General features: G+C 47.9%; 2 protein-coding genes across 2 annotated transcripts; one reads left to right on the forward strand and one right to left on the reverse strand.

The window, feature by feature from the left end:
- Window positions 1-3,655: 3,655 nt before the first annotated feature.
- Window positions 3,656-7,008, reverse strand: MRPS11 (mitochondrial ribosomal protein S11). The gene is made up of 6 exons (XM_015873048.2): window positions 6,897-7,008; window positions 6,675-6,779; window positions 6,473-6,562; window positions 5,803-5,932; window positions 4,457-4,522; window positions 3,656-3,999 (listed from the first exon to the last, which is right to left on the reverse strand). Exons 1-6 carry the CDS (start codon window positions 6,959-6,961, stop codon window positions 3,892-3,894), a joined length of 564 nt encoding a protein of 187 aa, XP_015728534.1. The 5' UTR covers window positions 6,962-7,008; the 3' UTR covers window positions 3,656-3,891.
- MRPL46 (mitochondrial ribosomal protein L46) lies at window positions 7,008-10,129 on the forward strand. The gene is made up of 4 exons (XM_015873047.2): window positions 7,008-7,276; window positions 8,106-8,304; window positions 8,838-9,011; window positions 9,662-10,129. Exons 1-4 carry the CDS (start codon window positions 7,031-7,033, stop codon window positions 9,910-9,912), a joined length of 870 nt encoding a protein of 289 aa, XP_015728533.1. The 5' UTR covers window positions 7,008-7,030; the 3' UTR covers window positions 9,913-10,129.
- Window positions 10,130-10,968: the final 839 nt, after the last annotated feature.

Here is a 10,968-nt window from a genome sequence, read left to right on the forward strand (position 1 = left end):
ATATATTTTGGAGTGCACTTCTTCTTATCCTCCTCCAAGGTCCCCATCTTTGCTGCTTCCTGAGCTGGGAGATCTTGGGGAAGTTTTTCATGTTGTGTTTTCTCTTCCTGCATTTTTGTCTCCCCATTCCTTCTTTCCTTCCCCACCTTTGCACTGCCTACACACCCTTGCTTAGCTCTTAACCCCCCTTTTTCCTCCTTCCCATTTTCTCTAGCAAACTGTGAACTGCTCCCCAAGCAGTGGCTTTTGGAGCTCCCTTCCAGGTCCTGGACCCATGCACATCCCTGCTTTTAGCTGTGGGCCGTAGCTGTGAGCTCCAAGGGAACAAAAGGACCCCGCAAAGTGGCAGTTGCAGAAGGGGAGAGCAAGGCAGAGAAGGCGTGAGTGGTTTCAAGAAAAGGAAATACAGTGAGGCTGCATCTCCCCAAGAGGACCCTGCAGCCCTGCTCCATCGTGAGCCCAGGGACTTGGATGCTATTAGGCAGTTCATTAGTAAAACCTCTGAGCCGTTCCCGCTGCTGTTGAGTACCTATTAATGCCTCTTGAGGGGAGAGGAGAACGACGTGAAAGCAGAAAAACAATCTGAGGGCCCTTGATCTGTTTTTGGGCTGAGAGGTCGGGGCTGGGACTGAGGGGCAGCTGTGGGGAGGAGAGGCTGCGCAGGGACATGGGTTGGGAAGGCAGCAGCTTTGCACATCCCTGATTATCTTGAAAGTCTGAGTGCAAAACATAACCCGGCTTGAACTGCAACTTCTCAAAGGCTCCTGAGGGGCACGTTGGGGTTATAAACACCTAGTCAGAGCCCTGCTTCATGCCGAGTTCGAGCCAGGTATTCCTGCACCATAGGGAAAGCAGGCAAAACCTGCACAGATGTCCCTGACAGCTGCAGCTGGGCTGCAGTAAGCCACCCCTGCTGCGACAGTTTATTAGCACCGCGGGGTCTGTCCCCTTCTCCTTGCTTGTGTATACAGTCAGCTGTTAAAGGACACTGACATCACTTAATTAATGGTTTAATTGAATCTCACAAAGGGATCGAAATTGGCTGCCTGACTCCTGCCACCGAGATGCTCGCATAGGAAATAGTAAATCACCAATTCAGCAAATAAAGCTGCACTCTAGGTAGAAAGTCCCTGTTGTAGGGGTGAGGGAAATAATTCCTCTTTGCACAGTAATATGTTATTAGAGATAAGTCTGGGGCTATTTTTTTCAAGCCGCCAGGTGTCAGCCCTGGCCAAGGGAAGAGTAACTGGGTTAGGCTGTCTCCCCAAGGCACTCATTAATGGGAGAACAGACCTGAGGTAGTGTTCTAAGTCAGAAGACTGTTTTGTGTTTTACCCCCTATGTGATGGAGGAAGGTACACGTGGTATTCTAAAATGGAGGGCAATACCCAGGAAAGGCCATGGGAGTTTTTTCTGAGAGTAGGGAATCAAAGATGAGCAGGAAGAGGAGAGAGTAGAGAGAAACAAATGTCCCAAGGCAATGGGAAAGCCCAAAGGGGAAGGATGTGACCCTAATGATGGAGCTAATGCTGTGGTCTTACTACTCAAGTAATTGCTGCTCAGGAGGAATGCGAGCCAGTAGAAAATGGTATTCTACCCAGGCACCAAGAAAAGCAATTAAGACTGGTAAATACCAGTGGTTGACTAAAACTAGGCCTTTAATTAATAGCTTCATCTGAAGGGTAAGGAAATCATTAAGTGCTATTGGTGTCTATTAATTCCCTGCTAGAGGAACCACAATAGAGGGTTTTAAGAGTTCTTTCACAGTACAGTGTGTGCGATTGAGCCCTTGCACGAGGAGGGAGAGCTGGCTTTGTGTAGTTGTGCTCTCCCATATCACTGACAGCTGCCTGGGATTTGCCGTGAAATAAACAGCTCAGACCAAGCATTTAGTTAGGGCACAGCTTAAGGGGTGCTACGTCAGGGCTGGAGTGAAAGTGAGTGGAAATGTAAGCAGGGAAAAGCTGCACAACTGAAGCACTGTGCTGGAAAGCTTAGGGAGGATGCATGGGACTGGAGGTTGAGAAGATTGATATTGCTTGCTGTATCTGGCCACTGAAGTGTTAAACTAACATCGGTCTCTTCTGTTCAGCGCTAAATAAACATCAGATGGAGGAAGGAGTAGCAATAGGTACCCAAAGCAGGCAGAGTGGATAGGGAGATACAACACTGGTTTTCTCAGTGCGTGCTGTGCAGTGTATCACTGACAAACCTGCCAGCACTGACTGGTGCTCCTCCTTTGTCAGGGCTAGTCACAGTGCTCATGGCTGCCTTTGCCAGCTGGCTGCCCATCTTTGTGGTTCATAGTATCTTCTCCTTAAACAGAGTAATATGGAGTCACTAGAAGCTCAGCCATGTTTCTGGAGCAATGGGGAAGCTCTTCTAGTCTGTCAGACATCTGTGAAGAACCTCTTCTTCCTTGCTGTCAAATCTGAGACAGCTCAAGGAACTTCCCTTCGAGATAACTTCTCCTCCATTCAAATGCAGACAGTTGGAGTAAGGTAAGGGATTCATCTGGATCTTATTTTATTCTCTTCTGTCAAATGCAACTCAACAGGCTCTTCTGAGCAGACTGATTTCTTTCAAAACCTGCTGTATGCCATTCAGCCCCATGAAGGAGGTTCGCTGCCTTGTTGCCATGGTACCCTTTCTCCAAAGAGGAAGAGAATAGTTAATTATGCAATTTAAGAAACGAAGGAGGAACGACAAAGAGAAATAATAGAAAGGAAGATTCTGGGTTTGTGATCAGCCTGCTGGCTGCACCAAAATACGCTGTTTACAAGTGAAATGTTTGCCCAGCCTATGCTGTGTATAGCAAAGGAATGATTCTCTGGTAGTATGGATTTCAAGGAGCTGCCCTATGCTAGGCAATGTGCTTTTGCCATCCAGGTGATCGAGCCTATAGTCAGTTACTGCTGTTACTTTCCTTGGTTAACGTTCCAAAGAGTCTCAGACATATTTGTTTGGCTGCAGTTCTCTCTGGATGGAGGTAGGGCAGCAGTAATACATCACAAATCCATGACAAGCCCATGCTGCCTGTGGATATACAGAAGCACAGTTCAAGATGTAAATGTTTTAAATCTTCTTGGCAGCATTTTGTTGTTCTCAGGCCTACTCACCCCCTGCTCGCCTACCCCAGGAGCTCCAGCAAATCCAGTTTGTGGTACACGAGGCAGAACCAAAGGGACTGCAAGCAGCAAAACTGGCCCAATCCCAGCTCCTTCCAAGGACTGGCATTTTCCATTTGCCAGTAGCACTGACAGGCTGGTTACAGCATGAGTGCAACAGAGCACCACTGCAGACCTTTGACAGTAATGGAATCTGACTGTGGTGCTCCATGCTGTGCGAATGGTGAGAGTCGCTTCACGCACACTACAATAAGCTCTGCAAGCCAGGTGGAAAAGTGTTACCCCATGTCTAGTTTCCAAATGTGTGCAGTGAGAGAAAGACGGGAGGAAGATGAAGTGACCCCATGTGGTTGTTTACTACAGAAGGCTGGAAGATCTGATTCAGTACATACCTAATGCTCCCCCTTCTACCTAACAAGAACAGTAATAGCACTGAGGGCTAGACAAGAGCCACATACTGTGGAAAGAGGAAGAGAGCAGCTGAGAGGCAATAATAACCCAAAATACTTCTAGAAACGCAGCAGGAATGGACTGTCAAAAGACCAACATTTTAATCAACAAACTTTACACACAAGAGGCTTCCCACTAAGGGATTACATGTATTCCGGCTTTTACCACCAGCTTCTTCTACTGCTTGGGCTTCTAAGGCCAAGGATGGTCTTCTTAAACCTTCTCTCCTCAAAAAATTCCAGGGAGGATGTGATGCAACCCGGTCCCTGTTATATGAGCTAATATTGAATGCAGTGTCTCTTCCATTCCCTTCTCACATCCTCCTGGCTTTCCGTGGGCGGCAACCGTTGTGTGGAACTGGGGTGTTGTCGGTGATGGAGATGACCTCCAAACCTCCCATAGTCAGCCCCTTGATGGCAGCCTGGAACAGAGCAAGATAGCAGATGGTGTACTGTTATCAATACATTGCAGAGCAGAAAAGGGAAAAAGCTGAGGGGCAAACAGATTGGTCCCCTGTCTGAAGATCAACTTAGTTCAATCGTTCTGCTTTGGAATTATCTTAAGGTATTAATAACAAAAGGACCATTTTAAACCTCTCTCTCCGCTCCTTTCATCAGAATTCCCATCAGCTTTGGTGTTTAAGTGGCAAGAAAGCAAATACAGCTTTTGTTCTGTCTCCAAAGGGAATCATTCTGAAATTTGTATTATTCTGCATTTTCTTTGCTCAGTATTTCAGTGATGAATTTCTTTGTATCACCTTCAGAAACATAAGTTAATCCGTACTGTCATGAGACCAGCCTCAATTTAAAAGAACACCATCACCACTATGTAGATTATGTCTGAGAAAGAAAAAAATATGAATGGAAATTGACACCTACTTTGCGTCCTGGCCCCAGTCCTTTCACCATGACTCGTACATGCAGCACACCCTTTCCACGTGCTTTCTGAGAAAGGAAGAACTGGTTAATATTCTCTTTGACCAATGTGCTGCTGCTCTGCCTCCCCTTCATTCCCTCCTGGCCTACTATCATAGTATAAACAGTGGCAGATTGAAGGAAGCTTGTGTTAAGCTGTCAACTCTGCACACAAAGTGTATGAGATCAAACTATCCATGACCTAAAGACAGGACAGAAAATGACGTATCCGTGGATACCTGACTAACAAGGAGTAACTCAAAGCTGTTTTTGACTTTTATCTTGTGATCAGTGGGTTCCTTCTAGAGGGTAAATGAGAAGAGCAGTCAAGCTTTATATTCACTGTGCAGGAGTCCACAGCAACAGTGTAATTCTAGGGGCTTGCAAATTGAAGATGGAAAACACCCGCTGTAAAGTAGAGCAGTGCTGCCACCAAGTGGAGCTCCTCTGGGTCTCACTTTCTGTGTTCAGGTGCGATTCATCTACTACAAACTATAACAATCACAGTTATGCAGCTTTTGATGAGGCTTCAATGAGCAAAGATTAACAGTGAAAGTGTTCTTATATTCTCCCAAATCAACCATAATAAGCTGCTGGCCATCAGTGGCACAGAACATCACTGACATGAAAGGTTCCACATAGTTTAGGATGAGGATTTTCAGTTTAACCCTGCCTTATTTTGCTGTGATAAGAACTGTAACACAGCCAGCCTCATTTTTTCCTGTCACTTGGACACCTACATAGTTTTTTTCACATTAAACTGCATGCATCTGGAAATGACATCTGCATGGACATCACCTTCTCTGACTGGAACTGCTGGCAGCAGCTCATTTCTCCTGTGGCAGAGAACAGATATAAAACATTCAGCCAGTAATTGTGGTCACTTCTCAGTCCCCTACAGCACAAAATTAAACTGTTGCTGATTCAGGGGCTTATATTTCCAAAATGGCTGAGGTATGTTCCCTTTCAATGAAAGAGCAATGAAACTGGAGCTAGGAAATGACTGATAGGCTCCAAGTTACAGTCACAGCTTGCACAGTGAATCTCACTTTCTGAGCATTTTTAACTGGTGTTTCAAACACACTTTGTCAGCGTGAAGATGCTTGCTGTCAGCAAATGGTAGCGTGCTGCTTGAGCATTAATGAGCAGAGGTGCTGCTCATGAGCAAGGGACAGCAACGTGAACAAGAAGCGACATGTCTTCTGCCCTGCTCTATTCTCCTGAAGATCAATGAAGTTAATGCACTTGTCCCCATTGGACCCAGGTAGCATGGGGGGATGCAGGAGTGACAGTAGCCAGTGCAGACTCACCACTGCTGCTGCTATGCCGGCTGTCTGTGCTGCAATGGCAGTTCCCTTCTTGGCATTCTGGAAGCCTTCAGTGCCACAGGATGTGTGAGCAAACGGCCTGTTGTCAAAGCTGACCACTTGGATGTGGGTACTACAGCAAGAGAAGGGCAAAAGAAAGAAGCTTGAAGAGGATTTTACTCTCATAACACACGGCTCTGCCACATAACTTCTCAAAGCCGTATGAACTCTTTCAAGGCACATCAGTTCTACTCACATGGACCACCCAGCAGTGAACTTTGGGGATATGGTGGGAATATCCGAGATGGCAGAGCCTTTAGGGACAACCTGTTCTTACTCTCTGTCCCAAAGATACAAGCTAACCCTTACACACGCTTCTCACTGTGGGCATTTTACCACCCTTGTTTCACAGAATCACAGAATGGTTTGGATTGGAAAAGATCTAAAAGCCCATCCAGCCCCAATCCTCTGCTGTGTCTGGGTGCCCCCATCAGCTCAGGCTGCCCAGGGCCCATCCAACCTGACCCTGAGCCCCTCCAAGGATGGGGCACCCACAGCTCTGTGGGCAGCTCAGGTTTAGTCTGTGTTATGAGCATCCCTGGGGTTTTTCACTTTAAATACAAAGCTTATGGTGCGTTATAAGCCCACAGAACGGGAGAAGCAGTCTGCTCACTTGTTGTACGTGGCTTTGATGTGAGCTATCGGGATCTCTTCATAGGTCTTTCCATCCCACCTCATGGAGTTCCTCTGCAGGATCAAGGGGCTGAGAAGCAAGACAACAGTGATCACACACCGGCTCTTTCCATGTGGGGAAGGAAATAAGGGACACAACGATGCCATAAGCCCCGTGTGAGGCCGAGGCCGCCCCGTCTCACCTCAGGTCGGTGCCGCTCAAACTCTCCGCCCCTTTCTCGGCCCCTTTCTCCGCCAACTCCTGCAGCCTCCACACTCCTGCGTGCAGGCCGCGGCCTAGGCCTGCGCTGCGGGAAGAACGGGAAAGCGTGGGGAAGTGAGGGAAGCAAGCAGCGCTGGGGGCTCACCCCGAGCCCACCGGGCACCGCGGAGCCCCGGATACCGACATTCCCCCCTTCACTCACCCGCAGGCCGCACCGCGCAGCCGCTGCCGGGCGACCGTAAGTGCGGCCTGCATGGCGGCCTGCATGGCCGCACCGAGCCGACACCGGCGTCCCCCCTCTCTCCACGCAAGGCACGACGGGAGCTGGGAGGAAAAATGGCGGCGTCCAGCTCGGCGCTCTGTGGGTTCGGTCGGAGCGCGATGGCGGCTCGTGTGTGGTGGGTTGTGGGCTGCGGGAGGCGGCTGAGCACCGCTCCTTATCCTCCTCCTGCTCCTTCTTCCCCTGCTGCTGCTCCTCCACGACCGTGGAAGCTCTTCGGTGCCCTGTGCCTGCTGAGGCTGCCCCGCATCACTCAGCCCCTCCGGAAGGAAGAAGAGGAGATGGCTGCCCTCATGGAGCAGGTAACGGGGTGATGCCAGGGGTAAAATGGCCGCCCAGGTGCTGTGGGGTGAAGGGGGGGGTCCTATGGAGGCACCTCACTTTGGGGGGCTCTCGTTGCAATCATGCATCACCCCTGGGGGTGTTAATAACTGTGGAGATGTGGCACTGTGGTCTGAGTGATCTTAGAGGTCTTTAACAACCCTGAAGAGTGAGCAAAGCCTCAAAATGGTGGTAATGTAACGCTTTGCTATAGAAAGGGAAAGGGGAACTTCACAGAAAGCAGGACAAAGGGGAACTGTAGATAGTTTACGTTTAAAAGGGCAGGGGAAAGGGGAATTATAGACACTTAGTCAAAAGAAAACCAGAGAAGAGGGTAATAAAGGCAAGAAGAAACTGTCTGGTGACCTCTGACAAGAAGAAGGATTAGATACCCCTGGGCAAGATGATGCCAATGTGGGAGAACGATAGAAGCAGATAACACCAAGAAGAAAACAGAAGAATTTCACCCCAAAACAACGGCAAGGGTCGTGGGGAATGGGGTCAGGGGGAATGAGGGAATGGGGTTGTGAGGAATGGGGCCATAGGGAATGTAATGGATATGTAATCAAACTGAGGAGGAGACTATTGATTATGTATTAGCTTGACCTATATCTGTAACACACTTTTCTCCTTACGGTGTACAAGTTTGGAGGAGCTATCCCCCTTGCATCCGGTGCTGCACAACATTGGAATAAACATACCTGCTTTATAACCCATCTCTGGATTATAGAGTTTGATTCCGCAAGTCAAGCCAAATGACTTTCTGACTGTGTTGGTGCCTGAGTGGTCTTTATGATGGTGCCCTTACAGATAGAGCTGGAGAAAAGCCACTACTCCGACCACGAAATCCGCAAGCTGGAGGAGGAGGAGCGGCTCAGGAGGAGGAAGGAAAGCTTGCACGATGATGATGATGACGAAGGGCTGGGCAGAACGGTCGTTATGGCTCAGGACTTGGAGGAGAAATGGGAGCAGAAACTGCTGCAGTTCAGCCCGGCCCCACGGGTTACAGGTACCTATGGAAGTGTTGTTCCCTGATGGGGATCATCCCAGTTCTCTGCCAGGCACAGCTGAGGGCTGTTTGATGGAGGAAGGCATTTTTTGAGTTGTTGTTGTTGTTTATTGTTTAACCTTGATGCTGTGGCAGCGTGGTCAGCACATGAGAAATGAATTGTCTGACAGTGTTGTGAAGATAGGTGTGTTCATACAACCTTATGAGAGAAAAGTGGGTAAAATGGTGATTGTTTCCGTATAAGAGAAACCTTGGTTCCCATGCTTGCCTATAGCTCTTACTGATTTCGTTCAAGCTGGAGATCCAAGCTTCTTGTTACAAATTCCCTTGAAAATGGACTAGTGTGCTCTGGCAGTAGCATTTTTCTGAATCCTTCATTGGCCTTCAGAGTGTCTGAGAGCAATTCTGGCTGGATTCTTGAATATCAGGTATCTGTGTTGTTGGGAGGTTGTAAGATAAAGAGAAGGGATGAGCTGTAGTGATTCCACTGTGGCTTAAAGACTTTATTTCCAGCATGTGTTGGTTTTTGGCAGATGCTGATAAAAAGAACGATCGGACATCATTGAATAGAAAGCTGGACAGTAACCTGATGTTGCTGGTGAAGCAGAAAATTGGTAACCAGGAGCTGTGGCTCCTGCCTCAAGCAGAATGGCAGCCTGGAGAGACTCTGCGAAGCACAGTTGAGCGAGTCATGGCTACGTTTTTAGGTATGTAGTCTGCTGTGTGCTGCCTCTTGCTCCTCTTTGTCCTAGTTGTCTTTTTTTATCCCTTGCCCTACCTGAGGGAATATTCACCATCTGTAGCAAAATCGCCTCCCATCTGTTGGGAAGATGTATTTCATGGCATAGAGATATACTCAGTGTGATGGGGCTTCTGGCAGGAGCTGTGATCCTGTGCGCAGCTGCACTGCAGTGTGAGGGGCTGACGAAGCCATCAGGTTGGGGGCTGGGATTTTTGGCTGCCAGCAGCTGCAGTGCCAAGCGCTTGCAGACTGATGTTTGAGTATCACTGGATGTTCCCTGAAGTGTACAGAAGAAGCTCCAAGTGTACAGCTTCTCTTTCGCTCTTGTTGCCCTGTATCAGCTCTTGTGGCAGATGCGTGATAGCAGACTTTCATTTCCTTGCTTTTCCTTGCGTGTTGGTAGAGTGTGGTGCTCTCTCCCTTGTTCTGCAAGGACTTGTTGAGTTTCAGACAATGAGAAAAGACTTAAAACTGGCAGTATTTCTGCTAAGAAAAGAGAACAGTCTGAACCAGATATAAAGTCATATGCTGTGTGTCTGTTACTATGAAAGTGCAGTTACTATTGCTCTATGTTCTTATGTTTTGCTTTCTGTTTTCTTTGCTGGGGTCTTGCAGGCGATCACATTCAAGCCAAAATCCTGGGGAATGCACCATATGGGATTTACAAGTATAAATTCCCCAGGGCCATCAGGACTGAGGATAACGTGGGAGCCAAAGTGTTCTTCTACAAAGCCTTCCTCCAAAGCAGTGATTTGTCTCAGGCAGAGCTGAAGAAAGATTATCTGTGGGTTACAAAGGATGAGCTGGGAGATTACTTGAAGTCGGAATACCTGAAAAAAGTCAATCGATTCCTTCTGGACTTATAAGCGATAGGTTGTGCTCAGGCAGATGGGGAAGATGTGGAATGTGACTCTGGGGAGGAGCACAGCTGCTGCTTTGCGTGGTCTGTGTGAATGGGATGTTAAGCAGGACTCTGGAGGATAAACTGCCTTATTTCCCTTCACCAGGCCTGTATTAAATAAATATTAAAACTTTATACTCCCAAGTGAAGCTTTCCTCAGGGAGTTCTTTGCTCTTGTTGAATCCTTCTCCACCTTTTCTGGAAATGTGTGTTAATGATCTGTTCCTCTCCCAAGCATGTGGTTCCCCCGGGGCTGTGGTATCCAGACTCATGTCATGGTCTGGAGCTCAAATGGTTTCTCCTAAGCAATGACTGATGCTTGTCTCTGACAACCACTCATTACTAAGAGCAATGCTGGATAGTTATATTTGTTTCCAGCTGGAAGATGATGTTCTTAGGTGTAAGAGGGGGATTAGCCAGCTAGATAATGGGGGACCTGACAAGGGAGTGATTTTCTTTGGCATCATTCCAGCCTCTGAAAATGTAGTTTTCCTTAGGTTTGTTATGTTGTTCTCTGCAGCAGAGCAGCAGTCGGTTGCTTACCCAAGGATTAGCTTTGCAGGCCTGAGGTAGCTCCACCAGTGTTTCCAGCAACACTTTGATCTCTGTGGACACGGTGGCCAAGCTCCTTGTGATATGCTGTGGAACTCTTTAACTTCTCCAGAGGTAAGCAGTTCATTGTCCCTGCTTGCAGAGATTTCCTTACAGTGTCACCCATGGGTGTACGTTCCCATAAAGGGAAGGCAGCTCTACTGTTCCTACTTCTTGTGAGCAGCCCCAAAGGTGGCTTTGATTCTTAGCTCCTGTTCCCAATGTACTAGGCCAGCACTGCTAACCTAGCCCAGCTGAGTTTGTCTCAGGTAGCCTGAACCTGTTTCTCTAATCTCTTTATTAGAAGGGCTATCCTGTGCTTATGTGGCTCAGTCCCATCTCTCTGGGGCTGGTTCTGTTTCTTGAAGTGTTTTTTTTTCTGGTTGTGCTACTGTTAGTGTAGCAGAAATGCTAACTCACAGCTTAAAAC

Source organism: Coturnix japonica, chromosome 10 (assembly GCF_001577835.2).
Source record: "Coturnix japonica isolate 7356 chromosome 10, Coturnix japonica 2.1, whole genome shotgun sequence".
Lineage (NCBI taxonomy): Eukaryota > Metazoa > Chordata > Aves > Galliformes > Phasianidae > Coturnix > Coturnix japonica.